Genomic DNA, 19557 nt, shown 5'->3' with positions numbered 1-19557 from the left:
ATAGAAGAAAAACTATATGGAGAACTGTCTGATCTGGAAACCACTGCATGGTTCACCTCCAACATATAAAATGAGAGTGAAGAAGAAGAAGAAAAAGAAGTGATGCATCAAGATCCCAATGATTTTATGAAATTATTAATAAATTTCTCAATGTTTCAAGAAAACTTGTTTTTTGACAAATGAATTACTGCCTGGGGACATCAATGTTTATGCTACTCGCACTTAACAATGCCCAATGAAGAAATGACACCAAAAGCTTCTAGGATGTAATAAAATTAAAATTGCAACATGGATGACATTTTTTAAACATCTGTTACTGATGTTCAATTTGAGTTGCATGAAAAAATAGTTGAGTTACCAAAATGATGCCATCAGTAAAAAGAATGTTAACAGCTTAAGTTCATTTTTAGTGAGTTCAAAACAATAGGAGCTATACTAAATAGAACATTTAATTTAAAATTAAACCTAAAAATAGTCATGTTCAATAATTTAAAATGGAACTATTAAACGACTTGAAAAAATCTCATGACAATGAGAGTAATTTTTTTTTTCATCTCTACAAGTTATTTTACATAATTATTTATAGTAGTTTAAACATTAACCATCTATTAGTGACAGCATGAAAATCAATATATAAATGATATATTGTTTTAATTTGCGTTAAAACTACTATTTGTCCGGGAGGGGTGCACTGATGGATTTCTTAAGAGAAAATGTAGTAAAATGTAGCAGTGGTTCAAAAAAGGTTGAAGACCACTGGCTTATTATAGGAAATAAACTTTTCAAAAGTCTATGCTTATTACATTTTGCATCGTTTACCTCTGAAGAGTTAAACCAGTTAACAAAACTTTATTACTATTCTTTAACATTTTTTTTTAAGGAGTAGTACTGATTCAAACTTATTTATTTACAGTTTGGTTTTGATGGCTACTTTTTTGGTCGCTTGGACTATCAAGATAAAGATAAAAGACAGAAAGATAAAACAATGGAGTTTGTTTGGAGAGCTAGTCCTAACAATTTAGGTAAATATTTGAGTGCATGGAAAGGTGTTTCACATTTGTTAAAAAATAAATGCTACTTAAGTATATAAAGTTAAAAAAAAAATTTTTATCCTTTTTTATGCAAGTGACTAAAATGTCTGACTTGGGTTTACTGCTTTTTTAATGCAATAAGGGACAGCTTCAAAACATGCAGTGTCAATGAAATACATTTTTAAAGCAAGTAGTTCTTTCAAGAAATTTGTATTTTTAAAATACTGAGGGGATGCAGAATCTCTTTCAGTGTTTCACATAACCTACTTAAGTTAATATTTCAAGTTACTATAAGTAAAAAAGATGCCTTTAAAGACTGCTAAAAAAATGTCCCAGCAATGCAGAACAGCGACAGGAGTGACTGCTCAGAGTGAAAATCTGCATGTGTGACATTGAACTGGCTATTGCTGACTTTAGCAGGTGTGTTTGGTAGACAGAAAGCTGAGCTAGATACTCTTTATTGGTCTGGAAGAGGCCCTGAGGATAACAGGGTTTATGATGATCCTCTTTCAGCAGTCAATCATCTGGGTGATGCTGCTCTCACAAAAAGGATAATAACAGACCTTTTCAGTTTATGCTGGAACAAATGTACTATTTTGCTTGACTTGTACCAAAGCTTTTGACACTAAGTCGCCATGGTTTGTGGAGGATTCTATATCGGTTTGGATTCCCTGCAAGATTTTTCTCAATTCACAAGCAACTGCATGATGATTTAAAGGTCAAATCAGCTCTTTTTTTTTTTTAGAGAGAATGATGTAAGAAGGGGTAGGTACTTGCTCCAAGACTCTGCAAATATCTTTAGAGTAATGTTGAATCAAAAGAGGTGATGTCTGTATGATGGCGTATACATCAAATTCTGCATTGACAGCAATGTATTCAACTTATGGTGATTACTCTCCTTTACTAAAATTAAAGAAATGATTTTTAACAGAGCTTCTCTCTAGGGATGACTGCACCCTTACAGATGCTTCAAGTTGCTGTCAACAAATTTCTTCTGAGGGTGCTGCTTCATCACTCTATTAAACCTTAGAAAACAACAATCATTTCCAAAAGTCTCCCAACTTACTTAGAAATAGCAAGTTCCTAACCTCACAATCCTAGGTTTATTACTAAGAAATTTGAGTGTACCACATGCCCTAGTTGCTCATGTTTCTTCAGAGAAGAAACAGCTTCTGGAGAAGGCATTTGATGATGTATGGCTTTGTGCCACTGCTTTACCCGTTAAGGGTAAGTGACTATACTACACTAAACTAAACAAGGCGATTTGTTATGTGCCTTGTTTGCTAAAATTGTATTTGTAGTGGCATTGCTAGATTTTCACTTTATAACATGCTATATGTCAACATGACAAGGAGAAAACTAAACTATCCATTGATAAATATAACTAGCTAGAGACAATTTCTACAACTGTCTGGCCAATGCCAACAGCACTTTGTCACCTCCAGGTGAGATTTTGTGAGAATAGGCTTCTCTACATAACAAAAATCAACGTCTATGGCTTTGAGACCTGGGTGCTCTATAAGTCCATCAATTATGTCTGTGCTTCATAATATATATAATCTGGCAGTAATAGCTATGTTCTATGGTATTCTGTTGTGGACAGTGCCACTTACTGTTCAACAGCTATACTGGGTAAGACACCTATCCATAATGAAGGAAGACTATATACCATGGGTCATCTTTTTTTGGAAAGCTTAAGGGAGGACAGGAAAAGAGGTACTTTGAAATACAGTAAAGATTAACTCAGATGTTAGTTGCCCTCACAAACATAGAGGAAAACACCTTCACCTATTCCTTAGTCATTTGGACCATTTGGGCACCACACAGGAAAACAACTGGCACCAAATAACTTTTTGAAAGAGACAACTGGAGAACTGTAACAAAGGTCAAAGGACACACATGTGAGACACTAACAAAAATCCTTGCTAAAGACAGGCGCAAACATTGAAAAGAGAATTTAAAAAGACCCCTTACAGACAATGACTTTGTCTGCATCAGATGTTGGAAAATATGTAGGTTGCTAATGAGTTGCGTAGTCATCTGAAATAGTACACTCCTCTTTAATCTTCTGACTAGAAGATAATGCCTTATTATTTAGAAGTTTATATTAACATTGAAATAAGGAACATGATACACTTGATAAGAGAATAATTTACAATACAATCAATACGTAGTCATCTGAAATAGTACACTCCTCTTTAATCTTCTGACTAGAAGATAATGCCTTATTATTTAGAAGTTTATATTAACATTGAAATAAGGAACATGATACAGTTGATAAGAGAATAATTTACAATACAATTTATTAAGGTTTAACATAAGTTTCAAACCATTTTTGTATCATTCAGCTTTTTGTGTGTAAAACAAATTTTAAAATGAAATAAAAAGAACTTATTAATATTTAAGTTGTTTATAAATATTGTTAATTGCATGAAAAAGAAAGCACTGGATTAAATTTCTGAGGCTACCTTTCTGTTGGTGACTATTCCATGCAGTCTTTATGTCTATATTCTGGATATGTTTACAGGCATTCAGGGAGAAATATTTACAGGTGTTTTACCAAATGGTTACAACCCCCCTGGCAATTACTGCTTTGATATCACTTGTCTTGACTTTAACCCTCTTATACAGGTAATATTAGAACATGATTTTTGGTGAGAAATTATTAGTCCAAGCTGAGGACTACTAGTGCAATACAAATGCTTTTTAACAGTAGGAATATTTTACTTTTATTGTGAAGTTTTTTTTCAATATCTACAAACAATATTATTTTAAAAGTACATTTTATGATTAAAAATCCTAGTTTTCTTTCAAACATTCAGACATTTTTAAAACTCACTCTGGCTGTCTTGTAAAAGTGTGTACACGTTATTTCTCCCACATACAATTTTGGATCAAGCTGAAATTTTATACAATTATTTCTTTTACTTGACAATACAAGAATCAATACAAAAAATTAATCAATTACTTTATTAACTATTGGTTATTAATTATTTTGTTTGGTATCTGGAGTAAAGAAAAGAAATTGTACTTGACTAATGTGGTGGTGTAAGTTGAATGAGTCCCTTTTATAGGTTGCCACTTTAAAGTTTGAAGCTAACAATAGATAACTTTTAAATCTTCTACTTTCACATGTGATTAGCTGGCAGAGTGGTTAGTGTATTGGCCTGAGGAGGCCTTAGCCCTCAAGTTCAAATTCAGATAGTTGACTTTTTTTTTTCAAATGCGTTTAAAAAGCAATCAACTAGGTACTTCTTCTTTCTCCTCCTGCCCCTTTCCAACTGTTCAGACAATTGATAGGATCATACCACATTGAGAAAGCTAAAAGCATGAAATTGCGCTAAACAAAAACAATTGGTTAAAGTATTTGTAATCGTGCAGATTTATCATTGTTAGTCTAGATCTTTTACATATTTAGTAAGTAGAACTTTTATATTTTTCTTGTTTTTTATTATTTTATATTAACATCAAAAACAAAAAATTGAAATATACAATTATTTCTTGTTACACCAGATATATTATAACTCACTTGTTCTAAGAACTCCCTGTTAACTTTTATTTTTGTTTACAAAGAAAACATTTCTATATCTATTTATAATTATTATTTCAATTTAACATTTCTAAATTGTACATTAAGAGTATGATACCAGACTCTGTTGAAAAAAACAAATTGATGTTTTTATCATGAAGATGTTCCCAACGCTTTCTTCAGGACGTATTCCATGAATGAGGAGCAGATGTTGTTTCAGACCATCATCTTTTCATTGCCCATCTGAAACTGAAGCTGTAGAAGACTCAAAAAGGTTCCAGACAACTGCATGAAACAGGAAGAACAAGATCATCATGTTAAATAAGTTCAGGTCCAAGAAGAGCTAGAATGCTAGAGGAGACAATGCAACAGATGTGGAAAAGTGACCTCAACAAGTGTCCCAAGTTGTACACCCACAAGGAGCAGATTTCAGCAGAAATACTTCAAAAGATTGAGGAAAGAAGAAATCTGTCATGAACAACAGTAAAACAAAAAAGCAAAAGCACAAAAAAAATAGAAATATCAAATCTAATATCAGAACATGCAAGCAGAACTACATAGAAACCACTGACAACCAAAGCAATATCAGCAGCCCTCAGCAGCACTAAGGATTTGTACTCTTATCATCAATAAAATATCAGGAAAATTTGACAAACCAGAGAAACCAGTAAAGGACAAAAGTGTAGAAGCAATAGCAGATAAAAAAGGTCAGAGAGGTGAATTGAGCGATTTCTGAAGCTACTGAACATACCTACTCCTGCAAACTACCAGAGATACCCAGTTGAAAGAAGCCTGCCTACCAAATGCAGTTCACCCACTAAGGAAGTTATCCACAGTGCAATCAAGCAATTGAAGAATAGCAAATCTGTCAAAATCCTTAAGGCAGACGAGACCAGTGTGAAGCTACTCTACCTACTTTTCTTCAAGATATGGTAAAAAGAAGTGGTACCAGAATGGAAGGAGGGCTACATCGTCAAACTCCCCAAGAAAGGTGACCTTAATCCCTCCTCCAACTATTGATCGATATTACCATTGTCCATCCCAGGAAAGGTGTTTAATGGCATCTTATTGAACTGAATGAAAGCTGCTGTCGATACGCATCTCTGTCTCTTCTTAAATGAGAGATCATGCATAAATCAAATTATGACACTATGCATCCTTCTGAACAGTCCATAGACTATGAGAACATGTTCAACAATATTGACAGACATAATGGAATGCTAGAGAAATTACAACATCAACAGAAAGTCATATGAAGTAATAACCTGTAGAATAGTTCATGGAAGAGAACTGACTGACTCATTCAAAGTTCAAACAGTATCTCCCTTCCTTTTTCTGCTGGCCATAGATTGAACCATGTAGATGCTGGTGATGGATAGGCCGCACTCTTCACAAACCTGGATCCAACATCACAGGACAAACCCTCACATGGATCTCCAAGTAAAGAGGAAGAGGAGACAGCCCAGAAAGACATGGCACCGAGATTTTGATGCCGATGCCAAGCAGATGGGCAAAATGTGGGTCCAGTTGGAGAGACTTGCCTAGAAGAAGCTGTTTGGTGGCCTATGTCCCAGATGGGACCACAGGCAGAGATAAGATGACCATCTGAGTCACACATAAAAGCCAGAAGTTGAACTGTTTATCAGAGGTTATGTGAGACACATACCACTGCAAGCAGTTAAGTGTTTATCAGCCTTGATATCTTCATACGCCTTTTTTATTTGTTATAAAAATAACCGATTGTTATCAGATACACTATTATATTTTTAATTTTAATAAGTATGGGCTATTTTAAATGGCCTTGAAATATGAAACTAGTTTTAAAAGAAGCCCTACATTGGTTATCATTTATCTTACTTTGTTATCATCAGGTAGTGATGATTTTCGCTCAGAAACTTTTTATGAAACATCTTAGGATAAAAGCTGATGAATAAAAGTACAGATGTTAACTAAACTTTTTTTCCTTCATCCACTTAATATCTTTACAATGTCCTTTGAACTGTCTGTGGTCTCATGTTATGTTAAAAGATATTGTCTCAGTTATAAAATTATCTTTTCTATAATATAAAATCTGTCCACTTAAAAGAGAGTTAATACAATTAAAATGAAGACTTAGACTTACTTAGACTTAGGTCCTCCCGCGCCGTTCGGCGCATTGGGCGGCAAGCTGTCTCCATAAAGATCTGTCATCGGCAATGTCTGAAGCCTCCTACCACCTGGTGTCCACTGTTCTGAGGTCCTCCATGAAGGTGTGTCGCCAAGTAATACGAGGGCATCCCTGTTTGCGCTTTCCTCGTATTGGCTTCCATGTTATCACAACTCTTGGTGTGCGTAGTTCATTTTGACGTAGAACATGTCTCGCAAACCTCATGCGACGCTCTGTCACAACCTCACAATGTGTTTGACTCCCAGTTTGGCATAGGATCTCCTTGTTTGAGACTCGATCTGTGTAATTAACTCCCAAAATCCGTCTCAGCCATTTTTGTTGAGCCACATTTAGTCTTTTCTCAATTTTGACAGATGTCTTCCATGTCTCACATGCATATGTAGCAGTTGGAATGACGATTGTGTTGAGAAGGTGTATTTTTGTCACGAGTCCAATGGCTTGGCTAGTCCAAATAGGCTGCAACCTTTGGAAAATGCTCCCTGCCTTTCCTATTCGGCACGCCACATCATGGTAGGCATCTCCATCATTTGTTATGATGCTGCCAAGGTACTTGAACTTATCCAGCTCTTCAAGCTTCGACTCGCCAAGTCTGACAGGGGCACCCATTGCCTTATATCCCACTCGCATAATTTTAGTCTTATCCAAGTTTATGCAGAGGCCAATTTTGGGTGCCTCTGCGTCTAGGCTCTCCGTCATTTTTTGAATGCATTTATTTGTAGCCCCGAGTAGTGCAACATCATCAGCAAAGTCCAAGTCCGTCAATCGGAGTGTTCACGCCATGGAATACAAAAGGCAGTCTGGTTCATTGCTCTCCTCATTATGTAGTCGATGGCTAGGAGGAAAAGGAAGGGAGATAAGATGCACCCCTGTCTCACACCTGTCTCGATGCTAAAAAACTCTGTTGTTCCATCTTCTGTTTTAATGCAGCAACTAGACGGGTGAGAAAGGAGGAGGGTTTGGCGTGGGGCTAGCGACCTCACCATGTAAAACCACTATTGCTAGAGAAACGGCAAAATGAAGAAAAAACTTTTATTCATATTTGAAAATGTTAAATATGACAATGCTATTTTTGTTCAATTATTGAAAAGACCTTTGAACATTCTGTATGTTTTATGTGTGGGTATATTTTGTTTAACTTTTTACTTTTTTATTTGCTCAGGTATAGAGTCCAATATTTTTACAGGCGTTTTACCCAATGGCTATGGTCCTCCAGGGGGATACTGTTTTGACATTCGTTGTGACCCTAATATGATACAGGTCCATTGATGCCCCTGTGTGTTATTTCTCTGGCTTTGATTTCCCTTTTTTTAAATGTTAACTGAAAACATCCTAATATGAACATTTTTATAATTTCTAAATATTTCATGAATTTTTGTTTCACATCTTTTTGGGCTATTTAAGGCAATGATAATAATAATAATTAAGAAATTATTTTAAAAATTCATATGATTGTAGTTCACTCTCTGGTTATTAAAAATTATTCCCATTTTTCATTGTCATGGAAAATTTATTGTCCTAACATAGTTCTAATCAAAACACATTGGAGATTTTAAAAAAATATTATTTTCATTTAAAAACTTCAATCTCAAAACATCTTGGTCTATCCTAATTTACCCTTAGGAAAAAAAACAGAAAAAAACAAGTTCAGTTCAAATAGCAATATATTACAATAATCACACAAGCTTATAAATCATTAGGTTTAAAATGATTTGTGCCTTTTTTTTTATACCCCACAGCCACCACTATAGCCAAACATTCATCACTCTTGCCTACAGCAACAGCTATACCCAAAATTACTAATGTTGAACACAACCCCTTTCTGTTTGAAACTTTACCTGATAGATGCAACTATGCCTTACAGCACCCACTACAAATATCTATCAGACCACTACTTTACCATACACCATATTCTCAACTCAAGAAAACATAAAGAAACTAGAACAAATACAAAATAGAGCAGTGATATTTATAACAAATTAATATTTCAATTTGATTAGAGTAACATCATTAGTAAAATCAATAAACATAGACACATCAGGAAAGAAGAATAAAAAGTTAAGTAATACATAAAACATGAAACCATAATTTAAAAATAGAAAATCCAAACCTAATGAAATAATCAGAAAAACACAAAGATAAAGATAGATTTCTTATTCCATATGCTAGAACAAATTAGTACAAGTGCTCCTTCTTCCCCTAGTGCTATTAGAGAATGGAATTGTTTGCCTGAATCATCCAGGAAAACCAATGACTTTGCAGAGTTTAAGTCATTGATTAACACACATGACTAGATTGGCACTTGAAATACGTAGGGTGTAATAATTTTCCTTTTTGAAGTAACGTCTCTAATATGTAAGATAAGACACCAAACTGCTCCACAGCCACAAGTACACTCCTCATTCATCTTTTTAATCTTTATACTCTACTGCCACTGCTTTGATTTTCCAACCATTTTTATATCCAAACACTGTCACTCTAACACTTTACTTGTATTTTATTTAGATAGGAAACTAATACTAATTTGTGTACTTAGCTTTTATTGCTTGTCTTATTTTAACTAGTCTTATTTAATTACTTTATTAAAAAAAAACAAATTAACTTTTTCTTAATATAAACATTTTTCAGTGGATAGAAAAATTCAAATTTAAATTAACTTTTTTTGTGTATATATTTGATTGAAAATATCAAACTTTACTTTACTTTATTTTGAAAAGGACGATCCTCGTCTGCATGATTACAATGTTGAACAGATGGTCGATGGCTTTATCAATGCTGTTAATGATCAGGTAAAATAAAAATAAAAATCTCGTTTTTTTTGTATTTTAATGAAAATATCATTCTCACTATAAGTAAATAATTCTTTAAAAATTTTATCCTGAAAAATTCTGTAGATTTTATTCTTGCAAAACAATCTGTGTAAAATATTAATTTCAAGCTTTTATAAATAATCAGTATAAGCACATATAAATATCTTTATTAACAACATGGTTGCAATTGGTCTGCCCCTTCATATATCCAACCCATGTTTTCTGCTGGGAGTACAGTATCTTAAGAAATAATCTTGATCAAAGAAATATCTCTTTTTGTTTGAACTATGTTAGCTTATGTTGCCTCAACCTAAAGTGACCTAGCCTTGAACCTTGTTTAAAAAAAATAATAAATTATTAAAAAAATTTATTAAAAAACAACACACTACAATGTAGCAAATAAAATAGCAACAAGAAAAACAATAAAATATATTTTAAAAAAAGACAATATATTATACAACTTTAAAATAAAATAAAATAATATAAAACAATATTTGGTTCAAACCAGGTATCAAACCCGTGATTTTGACACCATCAGACGCATGAAAGTAATGAGCCACCAGGACTTTGTACTTTAGGGATTATTTATTGATATTATCATTATGTGGATATCTAGATCTAATACTAGACCTAGACTTATGATTTAAATCTCTTAAGATCTAGTCTAGATCTAGATCTACTTCTAGATTAATCAGGATGTAATCTGTATTAGATTTACTTTAAAAAAAATATTAGTAAAGCTTAGATACTCTTTCAATAAAAATTAATAAAATTTTAAATGCTGCTAGTACTGAGTGCTAGTAAGGTAACAAACAAAGCACTCTTGGACAACTATTTGAGAAAGACATTGCTAAGAAAGCTATACTATAAGTATACAGATATTTTTAAAATGTGAAAAAAAATTAGGATGCGAAATGTGTTGATCTTGGTCTATATGCAGATGAATGAGCAGAAATAAATATAAAAATAGGTGTAAACTATTAACAAGGACTTGTTGGTAACCTAAACATAAGATTTACAGAAAATTTCACTTAAAAGTTGATTACATTTTAAAAAAAACAAAAAAAAACAACTTATAGCTAAACTTTACATATTGCTATCGTAAATGCAAGTCAAAAATAGATTTAGATCTAGAACTACATCAACACACGACTGTCTCTTTTATTGGCATTGAGAACACACTCAACATCGAAAAAAAAAGCATTAATAAAATGCATGTTTAAAACTAGATGTGATTTTTAAGATTTTACAATTTAAAACCTATCTTTCATTTCTTTTTTTTTTTATAAAATCATTTCTAAATCTAGTTCTATGTGTCAATTACACTTTTGTTAAAATATTAGTTTTGAACGAAACAAGTCTTTTTCTCAATTTCAGTCGCATTCTAGATCAGTTCAAAATTCATAGTTATGTTGTTATACAATTTATTTCTGTTACTGAGAAGAGCTAATAAAATAAATTTGTATTTTATTTCTGCATTCACTTAGGAATCAATTTACATGCTCCATTACTCCAATAGTTCGTGGAACACCTAGACAGGCCTCACGTAACTCGTTTTACACAGAACACAGTTTGGGAAACACTGCACTAGTGTTCTCTAGTAGTGCTAAGAAGGGAAAAATTACCTAATCTATCTAGAAACATTGAAGAGACTCATAAAACAAATCTGATGCTGCTATATCCTGATTGTTACAAATATATGCAATTTGAGACATAAGCCTAATGACACAATATCCAAGCATCAACAAAGATTTGTGGACGGGTATTGAGTAAACTCAAATAGACTTTGAAAAATTCAATATTTTAATGTCACAAAATTGAATTATAAAAAATATAATAAGTACCCAATGCTTCAAGTGTAAAAACACAGTATAAATTACTTTAACCCTTAAAGTCCTGAGCTGTTTTACAATGAGTGCATACAATATGGAATAACAATTCAGATGTTTTGAGGCTAAACTACCACACGCATTTTAAGATTAAGTAAAAAAATCAACAGAGATAGTGTTAAAATGAATGACATAGAATTCTCAGTTTTCCCCTTTTTTATGCTATGCGATTTCAGAATACTTCTAGAATTATCTGAACTATTGTTATTTCCAAGTATAATTTTATCTCTAGTTCCAATATGCTTTATAAGCTGTCTTCTGTTAGCTTAATATGATTTTTGAGAATAAATGTATAGGAAAAAAACTTGTGGGTTTTGGAAACCTTTTAATATATGACAACAGTATATTGTCTTAAGAACTCTAGGCTTATGGAAGCTTGTCTCCATCTGCCTGTCTGAAAACAAACTTCTATCTGGGAAAGATCCAAGCAGCTTTATATAAATTTGTATAAAAAGTGACCCAAGCTTAGATAGAAGGCTCAATAGGTTTATTATCTGTTGCATCAAGTTGCATGTGAATTTATATTTTGATTCAAAAACATAACATTCTAGTTAGATTTATTTAATGTTTTTAATTAAAATGATATTTTGAATATATGAGCCATATAGTAGCTCTGGACCACAAAAAAGAATGCAATACAGTAATTTAAAGTTAATTATATTTGAGGTATATACATATTTTAACTTCACTTGATAGAGGTCTGCTATTTTTTTTTTATTAGTATTATATTTACTAGATTTAGCTGTATAGCACATTTTCTTGCTAAATTAGCAGGCTCAGTATGATCTGGTCCAATCTCTTTTATGGTACTTGTATAACGTAACAGATCCATGTCACCTTAAAGGGAAACTCCGATGGTTTTTCAAATTTGAGTTATTGACATATTTAAATTCTGCGTAAAAAGTAGTATTAGTAAACATTTTAGCGTTTTTTATTTAAATTCTTCAAAAAATATATATTTAATAAATTAGACAGTAAATTCTTGACATCTCAAAAAAAACGGGGTTGTTTGAGATTTTTTTAATAGGTTAGGCATACGTCACTTCCCTCAACAATACTGAAAGAGAAACTGCATTTATCCAATCGTATCGCGTCATTCTTACAGTAGCTGTTAGGCTTAATGACGGCCTAGTCCAGAGCTATGGTACAGTTATATATAGAGAGAGAGATCTAAAAGCATTAGGATAACAACTCGTTAAAAAAAAGTAACATTTTCATCTAATCCCCTCCCTGTCCTAACAAAGTGGTCAGTGTTATGCAAGTCTAGACTACCGTGTAGTCGGTCATAATAAGACAACCAAGCGATAGTGTTTGTGTGTATTGAGTGGTCAGGCGAGAAAATACACACTGCCGTGGTTAGTCAAGCATGTAAATCTACTTTCAACACGCATTCTTTTCTTTGCTTATGAGATCTAGATCTAACTGCATAGACGAAGATATATTTTTTTTACGAGAATGTAAACTTTACTGCATGGTCTCCCGTTATACAATAAGTCAATAGAATAAATTAATAGGTTAGTATGACGTCACATAGCAACCCGGTAAAAATCTGATCGTTTTGGATGCGCAGAAAAAATGTCAGAAAAACATCAATTACTAAGTTATTATTGCAAATTTTTAAAAAAGAATAATATATTCATTATCTGTAAATAAAAACACATATTATATCAAAAATTGTCAAAACCGTCTGAGCTTCCCTTTAAGGCTCCCAGCAAAAACAACTCAGCTTGAGTTTAATTTCAGGTCTATCTGATTGGTACTCAAGCAGTACTTATATATATGGGATCCTTCAGTTCCAAAATGACTATGGATTATCTCATGGAAATAAGTAAAGTTCCCCATTCAGACCTTGTGATATATGGGCAGATGAAGTAATCTGATTCTGTAGCCCACTGTTAACGAGGGTGTCATGTGACCGTCACAACTACCAACCGCTTTTACTTTTTCCCATTAGAACTGGGTGGACTCAGAAGCGCCCTAAAGATCCCAAAAGTAAAAATCCCAGTCTTCACCAGGATTTGAATTGGAACCCCCGGTTTGTAAACCAAGAGCTTTACCACTCAGCCACTGCACCTAACAAGGAAATGATATGCAAAAAAGATTTCGCCCACACAGCAGTTCCCCCTTCTGTACACAGCTGATCTATCCAATGGAATGGCAAATGCTGATACAGTTTGAAATCAGATGCATCGCATTGTGTGCTGCAAACCATCTTAGGATTACTGGCTCCTGATTTTTCTTCAGGGTTGGCTCCATAAGCCTTTTCGTTATATAATATGTTATCATCCCTAGTCGCTTAATCTCCTAGCTTAGGTTTTCTTTTTTTTTTTTTTTTTTTGTTGACTTTTTTTATATTGTGAAATATTTCTTTTATATTGTGAAATATTGTCAATAACAATAGCTGATTTTTCTTTTTGTCAATATTACCTCATCATCATCATATTATTATTATTGTTATTATAAGCATGATGAAATGTAAATATCTTACATTTTTTTAAAATTCTAATTTGCAGGCAAAATCATTTAGAACAAACCATCTAATAATGACAATGGGATCAGATTTTAACTATATTCAGGCACACATGTTTTTCAAAGAAATGGATAAGCTCATTCAGTATGTTAATGCTAGAGTAAGTTGTTTTTAAAACTTGTTTTTAAATGTTAAGGATTTTAAAGCATCATAAAATGCTGAAAGATTATTTTCAACTTTGATTCCACACAGCAAGATGTAGGAAGTACGATTAATCTTCTCTATTCAACGCCATCATGTTACTTAAAACAACTTAACAATGACAATCTAACATGGACAACCAAAGATGATGATTTTTTCCCTTATGCTGATAGAGAGCATGGTTTTTGGACAGGTTATTTTACAAGTCGACCAGCTTTAAAACGTTATGTTAATGTAGTCAACAGCTTTTTTCAGGTAAAACTAAGATTTTTTTTCATTTTAGTTTTTAAAAAAATGAACTGCCTTAACAATAAACTGTCCACACAGGAAAATTTATCCTTCAAAAAATGCAAATACTTGTACTTTATTCTTGTGAGTAAAAAATGTTCTGGCATGTGTGTTTAGAAAAAGTCTGATCTTATAGTAATAAGGCATTGTCTTCATTTCAATTTAAATTCTCTTTTCATTATCTGCACCTGTTTTCAGCAAGGTTTTTTCTTAGATAGTGCCCACAACCTTTGTAAGAGTTCTCCAGATGTCTCATTCATATGGGATATGTTTCCTACTGAACACAGTTGTTGAAAAATAAGTTCTTCTACACTGTCCACACCAGGGTTCAGCAGAATTAGGTATAGCGTATGCTTGTAATGGAATGTTGTAGCTGGAATTGATGCATTGGACAAGACAAACAGATAAAGCAACAGGTACTTTTGACTGCCTTTAAACAAGCTGCAATAAAACAGAAGAATGAACAACAGAGTTCATTAGCATCGAGACAGGTGTGAGTCAGGGGTGTATTTTGTCTTCCTTCTCTTCTCCTAGCCATGGAGTTCATAATGAGGAGAGCAAGGAATAAGACTGCCTTTGGTAGTTTTTGCCAGTCTCGTCTTTATGCCAACAGAGAGTTAAGAGATCAGTGATTCTTTCAACAAAGCACTGTCCCCCATGTTTTAGTATTTCTACTGACACCATGTCTAGCCCTAGTGCTTTGTTGTTCTTTAGGACTGCAATGCCCATGGTAACCTCCTCTGTTGTAATTGTTTAACCCAGCTCTACAAATCAATGTGAATGGCCACTTCCTTAATGTTATTCACTACTTGACCAACCTGGACAGCACAACAAAAATCAATTTATAAAGCAGTGGTTCTTGCCACACTTTTGTATGGCTCTCTATTCTCAAGGCATCTAAGGCTTCTTTTACACTTCCATCACAGGTGCATTTGATCAATAATGGGTATTCACTGGCAAGACTACATTACAAATAACCATGCGGTGTGGACAGAATAGAAGCACTAATTATACCATTCGACATGTCAAAGTGATTTTCTTTGGCGAGCTTAAAAGAGGACAGCGTAACAAGGTGCCCCCCCCCCCCCCAGTAAGTGTTATAAAGATCAACTTAGGCAACATTTTGCCCTCACCTCATTAACATAGAGAAAAGTGGTTGACAGCAGATGGCCTCTGAAAGAGAGAGCTCTCACAACAACAGTGGGACACACTTTTGAGACCAAAAGAAACTCAGCTGCTGACATGTTGACCACTGCTGGACAACAGTTATGTCTGCACTAGACGTGCAAAATTAGTAAGTTGTAGCTGGGACTGCATAGCCATGTAAAATATTGTCTCCTCGTTAATCTTTGGAATGAAGAAGTTGCCATTATTGTTATTTTTAAAACTTGCATACTAAAATGAAAATATTTTTTTCTTTAGTCAGTCAAACAGATGGCAGCCCTAGCTAAACTAGATAATACATATGGTAGTGGTGTACAGTTACAACATTTGGGTATGTCTCATTTTATTTTTTCAATATTTTCAATAGACTTGTAAAAGTAAATGTTCAGATTACTTGAAAATCATTCAGCTTCTTTTATTATTTTTGCACTAGCTCAAGATCAAGATAATTTCAATTTCATTTAACACTTAAAAAAATATTTTTTTTTTGCAAATCAATACTTCTTGTTAAAGACCAAATAAAGTTTCCTTAAAAACCATTTCGTCAGTGAAGAAGAAAATTTTCTTGTTAATATGCCCAGCAGTTAATTATGGTGTCATCTTGCTAGCAGATTGATTAACTGCTCTTACTTATTCTATTTATTATTCTATCTATTAATTGAAAAAAAAAAGTATCCAATGGTATCTACTTAACTTAAAGTAGTAGGGAACATAGACTACCTTTGAATTACTCTATCCAAGTTCGAATTGTACTTCAACAAGGGAAATAACTAATTAGACTGGTATTTTATTACTTCCCTTGTTGATAATCAAATGGAAGGGTATTTAATATTTTAGTTTTAATTATTTTTTTTTTATATTCACCAAAATACCATGTTTCCTGAAATAGCTTTCTTGTTTGTTTGTTTTTTTATATTACATTTTAGTTGTAAGGGATTTGTATTTTCTCTTCCAAAGGTTTTGAATTTAAGAAATGGACTACACAATTAAGTTAAGAACTCAGAAAATATGATTTGCAAATAATTATTATTACAACACAGAGTACATTGTGTTCATGATTGTGAGAGTGAGGAGATGGTAGAGGTGTCAGTCCCTGTGTCTTTGTCCTTCTAGTTCAATCACTAATTAGACTTATTGTTATATATAATTTTCTTGAATTTAATACCTTTAAAATTAAAACATAAAACAAATATAAAGTATAGATACAGGAACAATATAATAATGATCAAAAGCTAACCAACCATTAACAATAAGTAGTGACCAACTAACTCTCTTTCCTTTCTACTAGTGACTCTATACTACTTAAATATCATCACACCCGGAAACTTGTTTTTGTCATCTCGTATTCTCTAACAGTTTCTCATGTATATGCAAAGAACTTGTTTTCAGGAAGGGTCTGTCTGTTATTTTTTTCTGTGCTTTTGTGATGCCACATGATATTATGGACACTTAACCACTGGTCATTGGATTGTGCTGTCAAGCATGTTGTTATACACTCTTGTGACCAGCCTGCTATTACTCTTTTAGTTAACTAACTCGAGTGTGACACACATGCACTAATGATTTGCTAGAAATCGATCGATAGCAGAGTCTTGATGGATTTTTTAATGCTTGCTGACTTGAATTGGTGGGTGAAAAAATTTACAGTTGAGAAAGGCATACAAGTGCACACACACACAAATTATGTCTTAATTCAAGGCATAACAGACTTCAAATTAAAATATTTTTCTCAATAATGACAAAGGAGTGAAAAGAAAAATTGAATTGAGTCGAATTTTGATTTATACAAGTTTTGGTAAAACTTTACATCGAAGGACCCTAGTTTTTCAGGTCAGTTATTTGGCAGCTGTCTATCCGCACGTATGATGATGTACTGACGTGACCTCACCTGCTCGCGCGCGCTCTACTAGCAGAGCGCGCCCGGTCACTGCCCCCCCCCCCTCTCTCTCTCTCCTCTTTTAGTACGTTAAATCTTAGATCTATGTAATATAGATTTAGATTTTTTTGTACAAATTAGTCTTGGAATAATATTAATGTTTAGATGGTATTTTCTGTTTTTAATTGGGGAATTTTAATTAATATATTATTAATTAATTATAGACCTACGTATCTTTGCTAAAAAAAATAATATTATAAATCTAATCGTGTGTTAACTGTTTTGTTTCTTTTAAATACGTTTTGAAATACATTTTTTTCTGCCCTCTTTTTTTTTTTTTAGAGTATGACTCTCCGATTGAATCATTTTAACAGCAAAGCATAAGTTTAAAAAAATAATAATATCTAAAGATAATATGCCATATTTTAGAAGAAAGATGTAATCTTATTTTTCTACTTTAAAAATAATTATAATTATTAATAATGCAAACGAAAAAATGTGTATTTTGTATATTTTTAGTTTTGCGGAAATATATGCACAGGGTTGACGCACTGCCGTAAATCCGTAACTGGATTTTTATATTACGAGTACGCTATTATAGAAATGGACATTTGTTAACCATGACGAGGTTGCCGACTGTCTCCTTCTGTCTTGAAAGACAAAGGATGTAAATAATGTACTCACATGAAAAACTAGTTTGGTTTCTTTTTGAGTCAGCGAACAATCGGATTCCGAAGCGGCAAAGTTAGCCACTGTTCGTGTATCTGAATGCTCCTGTTTTAGGGCTATCTAACAGGGCTGCTTTCTTTTGCATCCCCTTCTTTATGGCAACTTCATTTCTTTTGCTATCGGCGAGGTTCGTACCAGCATGCTCAGTTTGTCCTGCGCGATGTTCTCAAACTATTTGTTTATACCTGTAGTCTTCAGAGTTCACTTGCAGACATCTCTGTTGGTAAATCTTGTACGTTTCTTGGATCTCCACAAGCTCAGCATACAGGATGTTCTCAGGAATTCTTTCATCTGGCATGCGGGTGACATATCCGATCCAACTTGGTCTACTGTGTCAAAAAAAGATTGATACTTTGTTTATTGTCCAGTTTCAAAGCTCCTGATTTGAAACACGATCCTCCAAGAATTACACATTATGGTATAATGCTGTCTAAGCGGGCTCAGGGGGCACTTATAGGATGAGAAGCGCATGGACCACGGATAATAACAGCCTCATTCCGTTCAGTGAAGAAGAGGATTAACTTAGATATTGTCTTAACAACAAATGACAGTGAAGAGGAAGATAATATTTACAACAGACTGACTATCATCATACTCGACAGACTTAAAAAGAGAAAGATAGGGACGGCCCAGGAATATATGGCGCCGCAATTTGGAAGCAGATGTCAAGCAGATGGGCAAGACGTGGGGACAGTTGGAGAGACACGCCCAGAACCGAGACGCCTTGAAGAAGCTGGCTGGTGGCCTATGCCCCATAAGGGACCACAGGCAGAGATGAGATGATGATGGCCAACCATGTACATCTAATAATAGGCTTGCAATTCTTTGCACTATAAAAGGTTTGAATATTAGAAAGTTCTTCAACTTCGTACGAGTCAAAACGTTGATTTGGAATAAATAAATAAACAATACGAGCAAGAGCATTATGAATCAACTGAATTTGCTGGGTATATTGGTGGTGAAACGCAGATATCTCAGGCCCTGCTCAGTCACGGTGAAAGACGGAGCATTTGAATACTTTTGTCCAAGCATATGGAATAAGAAAAGTGCCTTTATCGGCTTCAACAGTCTGTAGATGAGAGGCTCAGAGAAGAACAAGCAGGCTACCAAAGAGGCAGAACATGTGCAGAGCAGATCTTCGTTCTATGAAATATCATAGAACAAAGTATTGAGAACTAATAATGGCTAACGATCAGTTTCGTAGACTTTAAGAAAGCGTTTGATAGTGTCCACCGAGAATAAGTATGGAAAATAGCTAGAGAATACGGCATCCCAGAAAAAATCGTCCAGATCCTACGACACCTATACAGTCAGTCTAGTTGCTGCATTAAAACAGAAGAATGAACAACAGTTTTTTAGTATCGAGACAGGTGTGTGTGTGGGGGGGGGGCCTGAGCCGTAAGGGT

General features: G+C 33.7%; 1 protein-coding gene across 3 annotated transcripts in view; it reads left to right on the top strand.

Moving 5' to 3' along the window:
- LOC106055819 (lysosomal alpha-mannosidase-like) overlaps positions 1-19557 on the top strand; it is a 90224-nt gene that overhangs the window by 15973 nt on the left and 54694 nt on the right. For 2 of the 3 annotated variants that reach the window (XM_056019722.1, XM_056019723.1), the window contains 6 exons: positions 914-1022; positions 3559-3662; positions 9442-9513; positions 13937-14053; positions 14146-14349; positions 15805-15877. In XM_056019722.1, the coding sequence (XP_055875697.1) occupies positions 914-1022; positions 3559-3662; positions 9442-9513; positions 13937-14053; positions 14146-14349; positions 15805-15877 (679 nt within the window). Of the gene's footprint in view, positions 1-913; positions 1023-3558; positions 3663-7886; positions 7985-9441; positions 9514-13936; positions 14054-14145; positions 14350-15804; positions 15878-19557 lie in introns of all 3 variants that reach the window. The other variant, XM_056019724.1, reaches the window with a different exon arrangement.

The sequence above is a fragment of the Biomphalaria glabrata genome, chromosome 2 (genome assembly GCF_947242115.1).
Source record: "Biomphalaria glabrata chromosome 2, xgBioGlab47.1, whole genome shotgun sequence".
In the NCBI taxonomy this organism is placed as follows: domain Eukaryota; kingdom Metazoa; phylum Mollusca; class Gastropoda; family Planorbidae; genus Biomphalaria; species Biomphalaria glabrata.
This window is presented reverse-complemented; position numbering and strand designations above follow the sequence as displayed.